We start from the raw sequence: 11,494 nt of genomic DNA, 5'->3' as shown, positions 1-11,494 counted from the left end.
CCGGGGAGCTCAAACCACAGAAAATCACTCTCCTGTGTTCTGGAACCCAGAAATCTCACAACAAGGTGTCAGCAGGGCTAGTTCTTTCTGGAGGCTCAGCACCCATCCCAGGCCCCCTCCAGCTTCCAGTGGCTCCTGTCCTCGGCGTGCCTGGGCTTGTAGCCGCAGCCCCAGCCCCTGCTTTCCTCTTCAGGTGGTGTTCTCCCAGTGTGCACTTAAGCCTGTGTCCAAACCTCCCCTTCCTATAAGGACGCCCATCATCAGAGACCCCCCTCACTCCAAGATGGCCTCATCTTGCCTAATTATATCAGCAACGACCCATTTCCAAATAAGGTTACATTCGGAAGTATGGGGGCGGGTAGGACTTCAACATAGACCTTCGGGGACAAAATTCAGCCCACAACACATGGACGTGATGTGCAGGGATGCTCTTGGGACCAAGATTGCCACAGAAGTCCACAGCGGTCAGAGCGGGATGGAGGTGTAGGGAGGGTTGGGGTGTGTGGACTAGGGGGCTGTCTGCTGGGACCCCTGGTGCACAGCCAGGGAGCGAATCCTCTGGACCGTGTCCAAGGGCAGCTGAGGTGAGCTTGCTCCTCCCAGCCTGGCACAACTCAGTGACAGTGAGGCTTGGTGGAGATGTCTGGGTCCTAGAACTGTCTTCCGTGGCCAGGCGCAGTGGCTCACACCTGTAATCCCAGCACTTTGGGAGGCCGAGGCAGGTAGATCACCTGAGGTCTGGAGTTCGAGACCAGCCTGGCCAACATGGTGAAACCCATCTCTACTAAAAATACAAAAAATTAACCGGGCATGGTGGCACAAACCTGTAATCCCAGGTGTTCGGGAGGCTGAGGCAGGAGAATTGCTTGAACCTGCAGGGCGGAGGTTGCAGTGAGCCGAGATTGCACCACTGAGGTTGCAGTGAGCCGAGATCACGCCACTGCACTGCAACCTGGGCAACAAAAGCAAAACTCCGTCTCAAAAAACAAAACAAACAAAAAAACAAACAAAAAACTGGCTTCCGTGCTTCCCATGAGTGTGGCCATCTCTGTCCCTCAAGGCCACACGCTGCCCAATGATTCCAGGTTAGAAAGTGCACCTGGGTCGGGCGCGGTGGCTCACGCCTGTAATCCCAGCACTTTGGGAGGCCGAGACGGGTGGATCACGAGGTCAGGAGATCGAGACCATCCTGGCTAACACGGTGAAACCCCGTCTCTACTAAAAAACACAAAAAACTAGCCAGGCGAGGTGGCGGGCGCCTGTAGTCCCAGCTACTCGGGAGGCTGAGGCAGGAGAATGGTGTGAACCCTGAAGGCGGAGCTTGCAGTGAGCTGAGATTCGGCCACTGCACTCCCAGCCTGGACCACAGCGTGAGACTCCGTCTCAAAAAAAAAAAAAAAGAAAGTGCACCTGGAGCCTGCAGATACGGGCTGGCTCCACCGATCCCAGCACCCCCCACGGGTCACCCCCAGCCAGGGGTCCCACAAGCTCAAAGCCAGAAAGCACCTCGTCTCTGTTGAGACAATGGAAGCCAGTGAAAGTTCCAAATGAGACTAAATTCTCCATGAGGAGATAGAACAGCATAGAAGCTTCTTTCTACCAACTTCCTAGATAGGATCACAATCCTTCCACCCTGCAGCGGGGAGGCCTGTTCCAGCTGTGGAATCCTTTCAAGCGCCCGGGGCGGGGCATCATCCCTGTAGGGGGCTCATCCCTGCCTAGCCTCCTGCCTTCTGAGGACCTCGGCTGGGAATGGTCCGCCCGGTGGCCTCTCATGCTGGCCTGGTGGATAACCGCTGCACTCTAGAGCCAGACAGCCCCAGGTTCGCATTCCCCACATGGAGTGCCCTAGGTTTTTCATCAGCAAAGTGAGGGACACACATCTTTCTCACAGGATTGAGGTAGGGTTGGCATCTTCATCACTGTGACTTTTTCGAGACAGAGTCTCACTCTGTCACCCAGGCTGGAATGAAGTGGTGCAATCTTGGCTCAGTGCAACTTCTGCCTCCCAGCTTCAGGCGACTCTCGTGCCTCAACCTCCCCTGTAGTTGGGACTACAGGCACCCGCCACCACGCCCGGCTAATTTTTTGTATTTTTAGTAGAGATGGGGTTTTGCCATGTTGGCCAGGCTGGTCTTGAACTCCTGAGCTCAGGCAATCTGTGCACCTTGGCCTCCCAAAGTGCTGGGATTACAGGTGTGAGCCACCGTGCCCGGCCCACAGTGATTTTTATTACCCAAGATTCGGCTCCACGGTGCCTCTCAGGGAAGCCTTCCCCGACTCCCCCAGGCCAGGATACACGCTCCAGAAATAACTAAAACTTTCTAGATGTTCTGTATAATCTGTATATTACATCTATTAATGCTTTAGAGTGTATATTTGTATACTTTTATAAGCATATACCTGCGTGTACACACACATTTGCTTATATGTAGACGTCCATGTTTTCAGGAACCTTAGCTGAGTCCCAACTCTGTGATAGTTTCTGAAGGACGATGACCTTGCTAGTCAGGGCCATGGTCCCGGAACTGGTGGTGCCAATTTCATGTAAGGTTTGGCTGGGTTGGGGGCCTCTCTCCTTCCCCTTTGGCCCCAGTGCACCTAAGAGACCAATTGTCCCAGAGTACAGGTGGGACAGTCGGCCCAGAGCCTTCCCTGTCACTCCTTCTCTGCTGGTCACTTGGTAACTGGCAAGAAAACTCAGAAATTCTCTCTTTTGGGGCCCTGAGGAGGCAGAGATGGGGGCAGCCACCTCACACAGGGATGCCCTCCCTCCCTGCCTTTTTTTTTTTTTTTTTTTTTTTGAGATGGAGTCTTGCTCTGTCACCCAGGCTGGAGTGCAGTGGCATGATCTCGGGTCATTGCAACCTCTGCCTCCTGGGTTCAAACGATTCTCTTGCCTCGGCCTCCCAAATAGCTGGGACTACATATGCCCACCACCATGCCCAGCTAACGTTTGTATTATTAGTAGAGACACGGTTTCTCCAACTCCTGACCTCGAATGATCCACCCGCCTCGGCCTCCCAAAGAACTGGGATTACAGGCGTTGAGCCACCCCACCTGGCCGAATAGTACATTTTAATTTATTCCTATCAAAATTAGAAGAGCTGGGTCCTTTTTCTTTCACTAGATAGGAAACTTCCTACCCCTCTGTCCTGAGGGCAGCTGAGCAGGAAGGGGCCTACCTGCACTTCCCACAGGAATGGCCTGGGGCTGTGATGCTCTTCTTCCCGGTCCACAGATGAACAAGCTGACGCTCAAAGAACTATCTGGCTAAGGGCATACAGTCAGCTGGCGGGAGGTGGAACCGGATCCGGGCCCTTCCAGGTCCCGCCCCGAGCTGCTCAAACTCTTTGGGGTCTTCGCTGCCTTTCAGAGGAGCTTCTCCCCTCCGTGGAGTCTGCCTCCGAGTCTAGCCCCTCACCTCCTGCGGGAGGAATCCCCCAGCACTAGAGAAAAAGCCCAGATGCGATGCCCCAGGGCTGTGCACCCACAAGCCATGCCCGCCCTCCCTGTGTGGCTAAGAGGAGGGGGCAGAGGGAGAGCTGGGGATGTGGAAGCTGCTCCATTCTTCCTCTGCCTGGAGTGGCAGGGAGTGTCCCTGTCCGCTCAGGCAGTTGGGGGAGGGGGACCTTGCATCCCTGCTCCTGGGGTCTGGGGGATACCCCTGTGCCCTGCTCCTTCCCTGGGCATGAAGGGGACCCCAGGATCTAGCTCTGGGGTCTGCCCCTGTGTCCAGCTCCCTCCCAAGGCAGGAGGGGGACCCCTGCATCCCACCCCTGGGGTCTGGGGGGACACCTGTGTCCAGCTCCTTCCCCAGGCAGGAAGGGGACCCCTGCATCTCAGCCCTGGGGTCTGGGGGACGCCTGTGTCCAGCTCCTTCCCCGGGCGCATTGCCCATCCATTTAGGCCAGAGTATCAGAACGTGGCTGTGGACTTCTTACAATCAGAGAAAAGGAAAAGCCCCCAAATTTTTGAAATATTTTTGTGGAACGGAGTTGGAAGGAACTGATACAGGCGCCCTGCTTGTGCTGGGTAGGGGCTGTGCTCAGGGCCACTGACCACCCCAAAACCCCCAAAGAGGTAAGGTGTCTTTGGCTTTGAGGGGTAGGGTCAGGTGTCCAGGTGAAGGGGTTCAAGGCGGTGGTGGAGCCTGGGCCAAGACCCAGTCCAGAGAGGGGGTCCCTCATTCATGAATACAGACTCCCAGTAGCCAGGCAGACCAACATGGCCAACGTGGCTGCTGTATCTGATAAGACCCGGGTGCTCAGTCTGCGTAGAAAAAATGTCTATTTGGCCTTAGAAAAAATGGTTTTCTTCTGAAAAGCTATGGATGTCACTCAGAAGATTGCAAATTCTGTAAAAAGTCCTCATGGATGTGTTAAATATTAAACAGACTTTGTCTTTTTTTTTTTTTTTTTTTAAAAAAGGATATTTTATTTCAGTTTCTACCTTCCGACAACTCAAGGTGCAATATATACACACATTTTTTTCTTCACAGCAAACACCTTTGATTTTAGCACTGTTTTGAGATCTTCACCCTTGAAATTTTCTCAACCTTAAAATACTTTGTAGAACATCACCGAGTGGGACACAAGATTGCAAAAATGCAACAGAGAAGATACTGGTGTCACTGCACACCACTGGGGGCTACCAACAAGGCAATGTCCGGATGTGACCACCACGAGTCTAGGAAAGAGAAAGCAGAGGGCGTGTGCATGGGAGACGCCACTGATAGTTCCAAGGGGGGCTGCCAGGTCCAAGGCGGCGGCAGGTCAACCGTGTCCTGACACATTTACATGTTTTAAGGGGATCCATGTATGTTGTCTGAATTTCCAGCATTTCCTAGTGTTCAAACATTTGCCTTATCTTTCCCCAAGTGTCCTCCCAGAAGACCCTAAGCCACAGCCCCAGGCTCGCCGGGAACGCCAGGAGCTCTTCTCCAACAGACGAACCCAAGACAAGCTGTCTCTTGCAGGGAGATCTGGAGTCCACCCCTTAGGGCTGCACGTCCTAAGGGCATGCCGTCGTCCCCCACCTCTATTTCATGAGCAAATCATCTAGGATTAAGGAGGGAGTGGGCGCAGTCCCCTAGTTCCAGTCAATGCACAGGGGATTTACTGACAGGCATCCTCTTTCTAGTTAAAGTGCAAAGTCCCTTAAGGTGCAGCTCAAGGGAGCTTCAGGCTGCAGCAGACTCAGGCTCTGTTTTGTCAGGTCCCAGAGCCTGCAGATAAAGAGGATGGGCTGGGTTCTCCCCAAATTGCACTGTCCTGCGGGAGGGGTGTAGAAGGGAAGTTGGGGTGAACCCAGCCCATCCTCTCTCCCCTTGGACATGGTTTTTCCCTTTCCAATACCAACTAAGAAACCCTACTCCCACCCCCAACCCCCGTGGGAGCGCTGTCCCACTGAAATCCCGTGGTCACGTGCATCCCCAGGCGCAGCTGCAGGTAGGACCGCGCTCCCGAGGGCTCTCACTCACCGGAGTCTGCAGGCTAGAGACACCCACACAAACCCAATCCCTTGCCAGCACCGGAGTCAGGCTCCCACGTGGCATGCATCCTTGCGAGCCCGTCAGTCACATGATTGATTCCGTCCCTCTCCTGGAGAGCATGCTACCCAGGCCCAGGGAGGCCCAGGGATGCATGCGGGCCTGACGCACAGAAGGCAGGCCCCCTGAGCGCCTATGTGGAGGGTGGCTTCCAGGCCAGTGTTGGCTGCAGGAGAACAGTCTGGACGTGGTTCTTCTGTTTGGTGTCTCAGGCACCAACCCATTCCTATTCCTGGCCCGCGGCAGCAAGGGTTCCTGGGGTGCATGGCCTGTGTGACTCCAGGAAGCGCTGCTCTGTCTGTGGCCTTAGCCTGTGCGAGCCAGGCGGGGTGCACCTGGCATCCGACTCCCCTTTCCTGTGGACGCAGCTGGGAGCTTCTGAAGTGAAACCTATCTCCAAGAATCATCAATGTGAATACGTGATTTACAGGACAAGGGAGTGAGACGGCTGCATCCTAAGAAAAATGGTTCAGCGGAAGTGAACGGCTCACTGGTACTGGAAATGGGACAGGAAAAGGAGTGAGAGTGGCCTTGAGTGAGAACCTGGCAGCTTCGCTTTGTGGCTGCAGAAACGGAGGAGGGACCAGCCTCAGAACACCTGCCTGCTGGGTCCAGGGGGGCTCTCCCTCCCCTCTCCCTGAGGCTGGACCACTGCCACGCTGTGAGCATCCCTTCCTCTGCGACAAGGAACCCTCTGATGTTTAAAGTTCTCTTTCTCGAGCTCCACGCTGTTCTTGGAAACACTACTGGATTCCCTGGCTGCGCTGTGGTCTGGTTTTAGGTAATTCAGTAACAAAGCTGACCTAACCACACGGGCCTACCTGGATCCTTCCTAATTAAAAAGCCAACAGAGGCTGTGTGTGGTGCCTCAGGCCTGTCATCCCAGCACTTTGGGAGGCTGAGGTGGGTGGATCACCTGACGTCAGGAGTTCGAGACCAGCCTGGCCAACATGGTGAAACCCCATCTCTACTAAAAATACAAAAATTGGCCAGGCGTGGTGGCACGCACCTGTAATCCCAGCTACTCAGGAGGCTGAGGCAGGAGAATTGCTTGAACCCAGAAGGCAGAGGTTGCAGTGAGCAGAGATCATGTCACTGCACTCTAGCCTGGGTGACAGAGCAAGACTCTGTTTCAAAAAAAAAAAAAGAAAAGAAAAGAAAAGAAAAAAGCCAGGTGTGGTGGCTCACCCCTGTAATCCCAGCACTTTGGGTGGCTGAGGCAGGTGGATCACCTCAAGTCGGGAGTTTGAGACCAGCCTGACCAACATGGAGAAACCCTGTCTCTACTAAAAATACAAAATTAGCTGGGTGTGGTGGCGCATGCCTGTAATCCCAGCTACTCGGGAGGGGAGGCTGAGGCAAGAGAATCGCTTGAACCTGGGAGGCGGAGGTTGCAGTGAGCAGAGATCGAGACACTGCACTCCAGCCTGTGCAACAAGAGTGAAACTCCGTCTCAAAAAAAATAAATAAATAAAGCCAACAGATAGTGGGACCCAGGAAGGTCAGGCCAGTAGCTTACAGCCCTGGCTTCCGGCTAAGGAACCCCAGTTAGACTGAAACCTTTCACAAGCTCTTTACGGTGTGAACCTGCATTCTTCGTGTCAGGGGTCTGGAATACCGGGTGCTCCAGGGTGATAAGGTAACCCAGGCAGAACGGCCTAGGGAAAAGCGAAATCTCACGGCTCCAGCCTTCTTTCCTCATAACTGAACTCCTCAGCATTACTGGGCTTGGAGGAGTGAGCGAGAGGCCTGTTTGATTTTAACTCACAGGAAGGAAAGAAGACGAGGGTAGGCGGTGCCTGTGATTCCTGCACTCGGCCTCGGTGCTGGTTTTAAACCCAGCGTGTGTTGCTTGGATTACCTGAACATCAGGATTTTACATTGGGTACAGAGCTCAGAAACTGGACTCTCCCTCTAGCCCTTTTTTGGAAATGTCAGAGCTCTTTGGCCCACTTTCTTTCTTTTGGCAATAGGAAAATCATAGAGCCTACCCCATTTCACTTACAGGTAACTTACGACATCAGAATTCAGTTCTCTGGCCTTTGGTTAAACATGTGCATGCACAGGGCAGATGCAATCTATTAACACAGCCCCTCTTAAACGTCTATCAATGTTGCTACAATTCCATCAATGTTGCTAAAATTGTAACAAAGGCTAAAAACATACAATGCTGCATGTCAACATGTCCTGTTTTCAAAGCAGGGAGCTTTTCACTTGAGTGAGTTGTTTGCGGTTTGGTTCACTAGGATTCACATAGCCCTCAAGGTCGGGTGACAAAGTGCCTGCAACGGCCCCATGGACGACAGGCCTTCGCGCCCCTAGTTTTGGGCATTCTGTCTGCTGGGGCTGGGAACCTCTTCCTAGGAATCACCTGACACTTCCTGAGTTTACAGAGGGGCCACCAGAGCTCTCCTGTACCCAGGTGGCCCTGGGTGTGCCCTGGTGTGACACCTCCCCACGCGGGGACCTTTGAGTAGTGTGGCTGGGTCAGTCTGCTCCGCATCAGGGCCCGGCTCACGCCTGCTCCGCACCAGGGCCCGGCTCAGGCCTGCTCTGCCCAGGCCCTGGGGGAAGACAGGAAACCTTGGTGGCAGGTGGTCAGCCCTGTGCCAGGCACACTGGGCCTCCTCCAGGCAACCCTGGCCAGAGCCACTGTCAGCCACAGCCGCAGGAGACCACAGGCAGCCTCCCGAGCCACTGCCTGCTCTGCTCACAGCACAAGCAGCTGTGTCTCGGGCGTCCTGTGTGGATGGAGCACAGAGGGGACCCTTCTCTGTGAGGCTTCCTCCAACTTTGAGGAGCTAGATCTACAAGAACAGGTAGTAAAGGGAGAAATAAACAAACAGACAAAACCCCAAACCTTTCCTCTCCCTGAAATGGCTATTTCAAGAGGTCTATGTGGACAAAAAAGTGTCAAGACCATTTTTGAAGTCAAAGTGCTTGGAAAAAAGTCCAACGAAGTCAGTGCTGCCTTTCCTTCCACAGGCTGTGCCCAAGCCCTCCAGTGCCCCCAAGAGAGTCTCAGAATCAAACAAAACTTCCAAACAAAAATCCTACACATGCAGGGGTAAGTCTTGTGGGCACTGCAGAACAAAGGCTGAATGTGTTTCACTAACACGAATACATGACTAAGAACGCTGACAACGAGGCGGCTGAAGGGAGCTCCCGGACAGTCAGCCCTCAGTGTGGTCTGAGTTTCGCCGGCGCGGGGAGGAGAGCAGTGCCCTGGAGCCGTGGTTGGACGCCGCAGGAGGTGTGTATTATTTGCAGTTGGCATCAAAGCGAGGGGCGTCCGCACACCCCTTGCTCTCTGATGTTTCTCTAAATGGATTCGGTGGAGACACGGCCGTCGGGGTCCAACGATGGGGGAAGGGGCACCCCAGCCTGCGCAACTCCCCCACCCCGGCCCAGCTCATGGTGAGCACACTGGCAGCATGGCCACAGTCCGGCCAGCGGCATTGCCAGGCTGAAATCACTCACGCACCATGTAGCCAGGGGCCCTGAGCCCCGGCTCCCCCATTCTGCAGTCTGGTGACGTGGTCCAGAGGCATCAGATGACACCACATTTCAGATAATGCCCCAGACACACATTCTGTGATCCAACCCATCTGTGCTCGTCTCTGGACCATTCCGGGGAGGCATTCCCTGGAGGGAAACCTTCCAAGCAATGGCCGGGTAAGTGACTCTCAGGCTTACAAACAAGATGGGACTTATCTGACCGAATGTCAGAGGAGGTAGCCAGGAAGGGCAGGAGGGGAGGATGGCGGGTGGAGGGAGAGCCCCACGGGCCTGTTTGGCGGTCAGGGACCACAGCAGCGACGGGTAGGAGGCAGGGGACCCCAGGCAGGCTGGCAGCGTCCACGCATGGCAAAACAGAAGGCTCTGGACCCAGCATGCAGGTGTCAGGGTCAGGCCCCGGGCCCACGGGCTGGCCTAGAGTGCCCGTGATCCACAGAAGAGAAGGGTCGTGGTTCCCAGGCAGTAGCTGCGAGGTGAAGGGAGTCTCTGCAGAGGCTGGAGGAAGGAGCTGCAAAGGTCTGGTGGGGAAGGAAAAAGCCCCTACCGGAGCCCCTGGGGGCACAGGCCCAGCGCTCAGCCCTTAGAGGCAGAGTCCATGCCACTGGCTCGCCCCACACGTCACACAGAACTGCCTCTCTCCAGCTGCTGTCTCTCCCAGCTCAGACTTTCCTGCCTTGTCTGGAATAAAGAGCAGCACTGTTTACTTTTAGAAAGGGTGGTTGTCTAGTGACTACTAAAGAAACTTCTCTTTCCTGTGCTTCTTGTGAGGGACACACGGCACAACGCTGCTTCGTGACTGCGGAGCCTTCTCTGCTTCAGAAGGGAGCTGTCCGCCTGGTGGGCGCATGTCAGACGGTCTGTGTGGTCTACTGCAGACACCTCGGCACTGCTGTGGCTCTGGCGGAGACACACAGATCCCGGGCCGTCTGCAGGGCACACACATGTCCCTCTGGTGGGAGCCGGGTCTTGCTCCAGCCAGCCAAGAGCATCCTCTGCACCACTCCCTCTCTCTCCCTAAAACAGGCGTTTCTTCCTCAAGGGTCCTGTGACTTCCCGTTCCTGCCCCACAGAGGGAGACTGGGGAAGAGTGAGGACCGGCCACAGCCCCACACTGAGAGGGCTGGATGGGAGCCAGGTGTGCACCCATTGCAGGGAATGTGGCCCAGGGCCGCCCACCATGAGTGGCAGGGCCAGTCCTCCACCACTGGGTATGCCGGCTGCAGCCCCACCTCACGGCCGTCCTGCCTGCATCCCTTGCCCACCCCCACCCTCGCCAGCCCTTGGCCCACGATGGACCACAGCGTCCTCCCCCTCCTCCCTCTTGGTCTCATCTCACAAGCCTGGCACTCGGGGTACAGCTGGTCACCTTGGCTTTAGCCGTGTGACCCAAGGGACACTTTGGCACATGGATGGGGGGATGGGGGGGCGCAGACACAGGCAGAGGAGAAGAGGAAGGAGCAGCGGATTCTTCTAACCACTAGTTCTAGGGCAGCAGGTGCGGCTCTGGGTGCTGCTGGCTTCATGCAGGTCACGGGTGGGGTGACGGCCGGGCACTGGGCCCGGGAGAATGGCGCATGGTCTCAGTCCTCCTGCAGAGTGTGACCTCTGGGGCCTACTCAGTGGCCATTTGCTCAATGTGGTCACTAAGCAGCTTGTATTGCTCTGGAAGAGAAAGCGATGTTATTTCTCAGATGAAAGATGGTGACAGGGACAGATGTGTCCTGCTCTTGTCACTCGGACAGGGGTGAATCAGGGCCTCCCTGGCAGCAGGGCTGTGGCTCCCGAACTGCACTGCCTTCCGCAGGCCACACAGCTTGCGCGCTTCGGGGCAGGGCTGTGCCACGAGGGCGCGCTGCACACGCAGCCTCTTGGCCAGCACGCCGCCTGTGGGGCAAGCAGGTGGCTGGAAGGGGCCCTCAAAACTGGGAACACACCTTCTTATGAAAATGGTGTCATGGGGCGCAGCCCCTGCAGCCTGTGACAGGCACGGGGCAGTCAGTCCAGCCACCCTGGGGACTGGGAGAGGTGGCAGCATCCCCCTTGCCCTGTGCCAGTGAGGTGGGGCTGCTAGCAACATTCTGAGACAGTCTAACGGCCACTGGCGCCCTCATGCCTCCTCAGGCCGCTCCACCACAGATCCCTTGAATTAGGCGGAGAACGGGATTTTCTGAAGAACATGGGTCGATCCGTATCCACGCCTAAGTGTAAGTCCTTTTTGACGCAGAGGAGCCAACGCTTGCAGCAGATGGGGCCGCACACAGGGACTGGCCCCCGCGCAGGAGGGCGTCAATGTCACAGCATTTCCCTGCTGTCACGGAAGCCAGAGATTCCAGAGAAACCTCAAAACTCCCTCCCCACCGCCCTTGTCCCCTGGCACTCATCATAGCAGTGTGGTCTGAGAAAGAAAAGGACGCCACGCGGGAG

At 55.6% G+C, this 11,494-nt stretch overlaps 2 protein-coding genes across 5 annotated transcripts in view; one reads left to right on the top strand and one right to left on the bottom strand.

The window, feature by feature from the left end:
- Positions 1-11,494, top strand: part of MEAK7 (MTOR associated protein, eak-7 homolog) — a 672,801-nt gene that overhangs the window by 20,712 nt on the left and 640,595 nt on the right. The gene's annotated exons all lie outside the window — the stretch shown is intronic.
- KIAA0513 (KIAA0513 ortholog) overlaps positions 4,428-11,494 on the bottom strand; it is a 68,374-nt gene continuing 61,307 nt past the window's right edge. For all 4 annotated transcript variants that reach the window (XM_050773722.1, XM_050773725.1, XM_050773724.1 and 1 more), the window contains one exon: positions 4,428-10,732. In XM_050773722.1, the coding sequence (XP_050629679.1) occupies positions 10,683-10,732 (50 nt within the window). In that variant the 3' untranslated portion in view covers positions 4,428-10,682. The remainder of the gene's footprint in view (positions 10,733-11,494) is intronic.

The sequence above is a fragment of the Macaca thibetana genome, chromosome 20 (genome assembly GCF_024542745.1).
Source record: "Macaca thibetana thibetana isolate TM-01 chromosome 20, ASM2454274v1, whole genome shotgun sequence".
Classification (NCBI taxonomy): Eukaryota; Metazoa; Chordata; class Mammalia; order Primates; family Cercopithecidae; genus Macaca; species Macaca thibetana.
Note: the sequence above shows the minus strand (reverse complement) of the source record. Positions and strands in the feature narration are given on the sequence as shown.